The 8,956-nt window shown below is 33.3% G+C and overlaps 1 protein-coding gene across 1 annotated transcript; it reads left to right on the top strand.

Moving 5' to 3' along the window:
* Positions 1-4,861: 4,861 nt before the first annotated feature.
* On the top strand, positions 4,862-8,956 carry LOC107963258 (probable glycosyltransferase At5g20260). The gene is made up of 4 exons (XM_041115096.1): positions 4,862-5,730; positions 5,840-5,991; positions 7,688-8,042; positions 8,132-8,956. Exons 1-4 carry the CDS (start codon positions 5,458-5,460, stop codon positions 8,798-8,800), a joined length of 1,449 nt encoding a protein of 482 aa, XP_040971030.1. The 5' UTR covers positions 4,862-5,457; the 3' UTR covers positions 8,801-8,956.

Here is an 8,956-nt window from a genome sequence, read left to right on the forward strand (position 1 = left end):
GGTGTCATAAGGAATGAGTTTTGATAATGAAATCTACACGTTAAAACCATTTTAGTTTTTCAACTCTTATTTGCTTTTATCCATTGTCAAAACGTTTATTCAATTAATCAATTTGCCTTAAAACGTGTTTTATAGTAGAAACTTATGAAAAATATTGTATTTAAAGAAAGCAGTTCGTATTTTTAGAAAACCATTGTTTTAGTAAAAACCATTGTTTTTAGATATCAGTTACAAATTAAGTACTAAAACGAAAATCCAAATCCAAAAGAAAATCAACCAAAAAGTTCAGAGAGTCCAATTATTACAAAAATCCAAAAATAATCCTTAAATAAAAACCATAAACCTAATCAATTTACGAACTCGTGGTCACCGAGAGGCTCCGTCGCATCGATCTGCCTAAGTCCGTGGATTACCTGAACAGTTCAGACAAACGGATGTGAGTTTTCGTAAACTCAATGTGTAACCCAATAGAATTAAGCACGCAAACATAAAGATACAGAGTCAGGCTCATGCCCTTTTCAGATACAGTAAACAGAATCAGATATACAGAATCCTCTCCCATTCCTCTACACACCTACTTCGACCATCCCATCACACCATGTGGGGTTAAAAACACCCGCCCATCCCTACACACCATATCGTGCCATTACGACACATGTCAGATAATGTGCAGCCAAGTTGCCAAAATATAGGCGATGATCGCCGTACAAAATACTTTCTCCTCATATACAAATCCCACCCCACAATCATATACAGAAACAAGTACAAAATAACATACCAGACATGCTTAACATGCTTATGTACAGATATCAGAATAATCAGACATGCATAGCATTATCATACTAAGAACATAATATCAGACTATTAGATCTATAGTTTTAAGGTTTGGTTAGCCTTTACAGACTCTACGGTAGGCCCACAGTCGATCAGAACAACCCGTGCGACCCTAGGGAAATTTTTAGAAATATGGGCCTACATGCCTGTATGGGCCCACATGCCTGTGTAGCTCACACACCCAGATTGGCCTTACCCGTGTGGCCCACACGACCTGGCCCAAAAACCCACACGCCTGTGTGGCCCACACGCCCAACTTGGCCTAGCTAGTGTGGCTCACACGGCCACACTCCGACCACCACGCAACTGTGTCTTGCGCATGGCCATGCCTTCGTCGATCACACGACTGTATCTCGCAGATGGCTAACCACACGACTAGGCACACACTCGTATGGCATAGATAGTGTGGTTTTTCAGCTTTCGTTGAAGCTCGTTTTTCTGCATTTCGGGTACACACCTGGTATCGATTCGATGCAAAAACAATCTCGAGTCTTCCAAAACCTAAAAACAGAGTGCCCAACAATGATTTAGCGGATTGACTATTGAATTCGACTTACCACTATCGATAAACAATCCCTTACGCACACTATATCGTTGGACTACAATTCCCTGCTCCGTAATCTGCTCCTAAACACAAATTACCACCACTCAATCACTACAGATTACAATTAATAAAATCCCAACTAAAAGATAAAGGTATGACGAGTATACTTACCAACCGATCAGAGAACTGACAAAATCAAAGACACGATAGGACAATAGATTTACCAACAAAATTGAAGAATAAGAACGAAATAAGGATTTGCCACATCCCTTAATTTCCTCTCACAATCCCACTACTCACAACTCCCTTAGCATCCTAACTCCATCGAAACTTTATCAGATAACAGAGCAAAAATATAACACCCTCGCTAACGCAAAAAGTCAAACATAAGACCCAAAGGTACACTAACACTCACTCAACCACCAGACCAACAAGCCCATTCTAATATGGATTGTCAAACAATTTTATAAAAATCCAATCAACACGGTTAGGGCTAGGATTATGAAAATAAATTTTTTTATCAAATGTGAAACTTGAACCCAAGACTTCATACACACACCTAGAACACTTAACCACCAAAGCAGACAAATATTTGTGTTAGATATTTACAGAAGCAGAAACAAATTTATCAGGATGTTACATTTGTATTAAGCTTGAATTTTTAAAATTTAAAAATTATAAAACTAAGTCTTGCAACACCCAATACATATCTCGATGATCGTTATGAGTACGAGATGTTACTAAGATAGATGCAAGAAAAATACAACTTAATTACTAAGATAGATGCAAGACAAATACAACTTAATATCTTAAGACATCATTATTTAGGACAAGTAAATAAATTCAACAAATCAAGGTTAAGAGAAATTTAAAACTTTGGAGAAATTTAAAACTTTGGAACATTTTTAAATTTCACTTCGAATCATCCCATAAATGTTTGAATAAGTTCGAGCATAAATGAATCTTTCAAAATTTAAAATAACTAAAAACACAATCTTTATAGGAATGATAGGTAAGAAAATAGTCTAGTTGCTATAAAGATGGTTGTGCTTCATCGACTAGATGGCAAATTCGCAATGATAATAATTCCATAGAGTTTGCACCCCATCTAGATAGCTCTATGGTTAGATCTGTTCAAGAGTTGAGATTGAACAATGATTTTTGTCTTTTCAGATTGAGAAATTCAATTTAAATAATAAAATTTAAAATTTAAATTTAATTATAAAATATAAAATAATTATTTTATTATTTTTTGAACAATAAAATAAATTTTTTTTTCGAACTAAGTCTACCCAAAAATAAAGTTGAGCATGATTTTTTTCTTTTAAATCAAGTTCCAAATAATTTTAGATATTATCATAACTTTCCCAAGAAAAGAAATGGTGTTATATATAGACATAATTGACTAGAATTTCAAACATAATATAGATAAATATAACCAATAGAGCCTGCAACAGAACAACTCGTTTATACATGTTGACACCTTAGATATATTCCACAACTTGTGGGCCCACAAGTAAGAATGTGTTAAGTAGATATTCTTAATGATCTTGTAGATAATGTGATACTTTTGAATCAATTTAGACTTTAAAAATCCGAAAGTGAGAATCTGTATATAAAAAAAACCGTACATAAGTATAAAATTCTTAATAATTCAATTGAAAAATCACTATACTTACGTGGTTTATGATGAGTATTTCCATTCATATAACTTAACAAGTTTAGCTTACATATTACCCTAGCAACATAACATGACACATAATTCGCAAGGCTCCATGGTTGCACATTAATATTAGCACATTGACATGACAAGGTTAAGGTAAGAAAGTTCAAGTAGTAACATGACAAGCAACATTCACAACTTATTACTTATATACACCAATTGTATTTATAATTAAATTATCTTTCGTGAATCATTTTCTTGTCTTCTATTATCAATTTTATATCAAAATTTTGGATTAATGTTTATTTTAATTTCGATAAAACAGGATTTGAATACTACAGGAAATTTATATATTCTAAAAAGCATCGAAGTAATATGCCTAAAAATAACAGAACTTCAAATATCATATAAGTTTCCAAAGAGATAACTTAAGCCCAATGATATGCAATAAATGCTCGACCAAAGAGAAATATAAACAGAATTTTAGGAACATAACACATAACTCCGATATATGTGAAGAAGTGCATTAAAATTAGAGGCTTTCTCCATTGGAGCGAACTTTTGGTCTTCTGGAGAGTGCAAAAATTTGAGAAATTTCACATAAAAATTAGAGGAAACTCCGCTGGAGCAAACTTTTGGCCTACTAGAACGTGCACAAAATCGAAAATATTCACATAAAATAGCAAAAAGTTCACTGGAGCGTACGTCACCACTAACCAATCATGGATATAATCATCTTTCTTTTTGCCTGTTGCACAAGCTCCATCATCTTCTTCTCCAAGCAAAAAGTTTGCCTCCGCTTAGCTCATTATCACGCCACTTACTTCCAAATAAGGACCACATTTCAGCTGATGACTAGGGGAGTTCTCTTTTTTACCTCTCCTACTTTTATTTTATAACCATCAAAACTCATAAAATTTTATAATCTAGCATGATGACAAAACTCATAAACTTATAACCCCAAAATGAAAAATATTTATACCATAATTAAAGAGTTAATTGAGTTGCTGTCACACTTCAACAACGTCTCAACTCAATTGAGCAATTGCTGAAAGTTTTTTTCATTTAGAGTTAGTTTAGTATTGCTTCTAGGAAGCACTTTTGGGATAAAAAATTCCTAAACAAATTATTTTTTTGAGAGAAAAAGTATTTTTCTCAAGCCAAAAATTGACTTAAAATCACTTTTTTTTCAGAACTTAAAAATTTTAGCTTCTCCCTAAAAATGCTTTTGTTTTTAAAGGTATTTATATCGTTTTATATTTTTAACATCTTTTTGTATTTTAATAAATTTCAAAAAAAGATTATATATATGAAAAACAAGATATTTGAACAAAGACATCAAACTCCTCATTAACACAATTTTACCATTTCAATCAAAGTAAGATCTAATTTTTAAACCAATGTTTCTAAATCTATTACATGAATGTTTTCATCCGAGTTAAACACTTGTAATTCCGCAACATTTATAATATTAGCTGAAATGGTAGGAAAAATAATCAAACTTTTACTTTGAAGCTAAAAATTTTGTGCTCCAAATTCAAGATGTGAACATAGTTCATGGAGATGAGAAGTCAGGAAAGATGGAGTAAGAAAATAATTCATTGAATAAGCTTAGTGGACGTTGTGATAATTCCGAGATTGGTAATGATTGCGCTGGAAATCGAAGTTCCAATTCCATGTATGAACCCCAAAAACGGGGTAAAGAATCTAATTCTAGAAAAATCGTATACGATGGATCAAGACTTTGGAAAAAATACATGTGCAGTGGATAATCCGGTGAGCGACCTGCTTGGAATTTAAAGAGTGCAATAGTCTTTAGACAAACCCAATTCTTGGTCTATTGAGGAACATGTGAGTGAATCTTCGGTTAGAAATGGAACAGAGAATCATGAAAGAATTGACCTTAGTTAATGGCTGCTGTTAAGGCTTGGACGATGGAGTGAATCAAGGAACTATGGGGGTGTTTGAGCTGTTGGCAGTAATTGCACTGGATTCTTTCCTAACACTCTCTTCCTTAATGTTCTCAACTATTATTCTAACACGGAGGGTGTTCTTTCAATCGTTTCTTCTTCTCAAAACCCATCCACCCCTCAACCTTAAGAGCCTGTTTCGGTATATATGAACAACCCCAATTTCTTTTCTATGATCTTCTAACTTTTAATGGCTTTAAGATATGTACCAAAATATAAATAAATGCTGAAAACAGGTTCACACCTTAATAGCCTGTTTTGGTATATATGTTTTCTTAAAGTTTAACTCCATTCTTTCGGTTACCTTTTTTGTTTCACTAGAAACAGTCAATCTGGAATGCAAGTCAATTACAGCCCTCGATAAATTTCCATAGAAGAACTTGTTTTCATGTATACATTTCTTCTGCTATTGTCTATTTCTTTCAAATCTCTCTTTTTGAGAGACAATGGCAGAAGTTGTCTGCCATAATATTAATCGTCTGCTACTGTCAGCTTCACTTTCTTTCTGTCTTCTTGTCTTGTATTTATCATCTCCATTGAAGTACCAAAGCAAACTCACCATCTTATTCTCCACTTTCCCACCCAATTCCCATATCAAAACCAGTCAAGAAACAGCACCATCATCACCTCCATTGCCACCACCATCAGCTGCTTCACCGGCTCCATTGACATCCCTTAATGCAACAACTGGTGGGGACGCCATTACAAGGCCTAATAAAGTGCGGAACATTGAGCAGTATCATAAACTGATTTTTGTTTTTATCTCTTTAATTTATGTTAATGCTTATTGGGTGATTTCATCGTTGTTTGATTTGGTAATTTGGGTAGAGAAAGAGCAGTTTGGAGAAAGTAGAAGAGGGTTTGGCCAAAGCACGAGCGGCTATACGTGAAGCAATTCTTGTACGAAACTATACATCATACGAGAAAGAGACCTTCGTTCCCAGAGGAATCATTTACAGAAATCCATATGCTTTTCATCAGTTAAGTTTTATTATCCATTTTCATGTAATCGTATATGTTAATTTACTTTTTATTTTAAATGGTACTGTTATTAATTACAATTTTTAACCCTTAAACCCATTGGAATCCTAATATTTATAACACTATTTTTAGGACCGGACTTGACAGGCTAGTTCAATTGTTTGAATTGAGAATTGTTCTGAGTATCAATCCGGAATAAGATGTTAAATTAAGTGACTCTGAATCAATACAAATTAGTTGAACCAGATTAAAAAAGTTTATTGAATCGATTTTTTTTTATTTTTTAATATTTTTATAATTTTTAAATAATTTATTTAATTAAATCGACCAAATTAATTAAACTAATCCGAGCATATCAAACTAAAAACCAATAATTTAACCGACTATCAATTCAATTTTAAAATCACAAATCTAATCACTTTCCTTTTTAATCCGTTTTATGCCTGTAAATTAAGGTTTTATTTGCAAAAGGAAAAAAATTGAAATCCAGCCCCTTTTTTCCTGTTAATTTGTAGTTGTTTAAATGATGAATTCAATTTAGAGAACCTTGAATTGTAATCTCTTCCATAGATTAAGGTTTTTCCTTTTTTCTGAGCCCAGAGATAAAAGATAAAAAAATTTTCAACTTAATCCCTGTATTTATAATAATAATGCTTAAATGACTAAATTTAGAAGGTAAATATTGAGGGAAGAGACTGTGTTTAATGTCCAGATATGCATTAACCAATAAGGACCACATATCTATATATTGCATTGTTAATGGAATAATTCCCTATCCTTCCGACATATTTTTAAGGATAAAGCAACCTTTAGTTACTTACGGCAAATTTTTTTCATTTTTATATTAATTTTTAAATTTAATAATTAATTATATATTTTTTAACAATAATTTCATTATAGGTTCTATTATCATTTTTCTGATATAATGTCTAGAATTATTCATAGCTCTCATCAACCCTGAAATAGGAAGATAATGCGCTTCAGTTCACTCGAACTCACATCCTCCTACACTGACAACAATACCAATATTGACTTAAAACTCAACCGGCTAGTTTTACTTTTAATCTATATAATAATATAGTATATTATCAAAATGTCACTTCACGCCATCACATGGATTAAAAAAAAGTGTAATGATTAATATAGATAAAAAATGTTCAAAAGTCTAGAAAGTAAATATCCTCTTTTTTATCTCTTTTTTTGCAAAAAATAAATTTGAACCTCAAGTATCTTGATATTCAATATATTAATTTTACCATTTTAATTAAACCTTCATTTGTTTTTAACATTATTTTTTATAAATATATTTGTTATATAAATTTTTATCCACATAATAGGTGTGTCATAATCTAGTATATACTATTATTTAAGACTTTAATAGGATTGGTGTTATCCATCAATTAAGTCTCAACCCAATTGTGAAATTACTAAAAACTTTTTATTTTTACAAAGTAACAAATATTATTTTGATGAAATTTGTTTCTTTCTGTATTTTTATATAAAATCTAGAAAAATACATAAAGAAGATATATTTTAACAAAACATCTTAGTAATTTTGTCATTTTAATTAAAATCGTATTTAAGTTTCATATTTTTTTTTATAAATTATTGAATAGAAGCACCAATAATTATAGTTTTTATTTATTTATTTTACTTGCGCATCTATTTTACATTAGTACAAAACTGGTATGACAGGAGTCACATTGAAATGGAGAAGAGATTCAAGGTTTGGGTGTATAGAGAAGGAGAGCCACCCTTAGTTCATGGGGGCCCGGTGAGCAACATCTACGGCATCGAGGGGCAGTTCATCGACGAAATGGAGAGTGGGAAGAGCCAGTTTTTGGCTCGCCATCCCGAGGAGGCACATGCATTTTTTATCCCCGTTAGTGTAGCCAATATTGTCAAAGTCCTCTACCGACCTCTCGTCACCTACTCTCGCGATCAGCTACACCGAGTCGTCGCTGATTATGTTGGCATCGTAGCTCATAAGTACCCTTATTGGAATCGAAGCAATGGAGCTGATCATTTCTTGATTTCTTGCCATGATTGGGTATGTATGGTATGCATGCAGGCACGCATGTAATATAAAAAAAATGTTAATGTTAGTATCATTAACTTTGTATTACTTACGAAATGCAGGCACCGGATATTGGAGATTCCAATCCAGCACTGTTCAATAACTTCATCAGAGTCCTCTGCAACGCTAACACATCAGAAAAGTACAACCCTCGAAGAGACGTCTCCATGCCCGAAATCAACATTCCGAAAGCTCAACTTGGTCCGCCGCACCTCGACCTTTCCCCGGCTAACCGTTCGATCCTCGCGTTCTTCGCTGGTGGAGCCCATGGTTACATAAGAAAGCTCTTGTTGGAGCATTGGAAAGACAAGGACGAAGAAGTTCAAGTCCACGAATACCTTTCAAAGGAGAAAGATTACTTCAAGTTGATGGGGGAAACAAAGTTTTGCTTATGCCCAAGCGGCTACGAAGTGGCAAGTCCAAGGGTGGCCACAGCAATCTCCGTGGGGTGTGTTCCGGTTATAATCTCCGATAACTATGAGCTACCGTTTAGCGATGTGCTTGATTGGAGTGAGTTTTCGGTTCATATTCCGTCAGAGAGGATACCAGAAATCAAGAGGATATTGAAAGGGATACCAGAGAAGAAGTATTTGAAGTTGCAAAAGAGAGTGAGGCAAGTCCGAAGGCATTTTGTTTTGAACCGACCAGCAAAGCCATTTGATGTGATTTACATGTTGCTTCACTCCGTGTGGTTAAGGAGATTGAATTTTAGGGTACCAACACCTTCATAATATCGCCATTGTTGATAGCAAAAGCATCCATTCTTGTAATTAAAAAAAAAAGTCTCAAGTTTGTATCTCAAATTAAAATTATCATTTGCTTTTAGTTTATTGCCAGGATATCTTGAAGGTTTCTTTAGATAAAATTCTTAATTTGATTGAATAATC

The sequence above is a fragment of the Gossypium hirsutum genome, chromosome A06 (genome assembly GCF_007990345.1).
Source record: "Gossypium hirsutum isolate 1008001.06 chromosome A06, Gossypium_hirsutum_v2.1, whole genome shotgun sequence".
NCBI classification, from domain to species: Eukaryota; Viridiplantae; Streptophyta; class Magnoliopsida; order Malvales; family Malvaceae; genus Gossypium; species Gossypium hirsutum.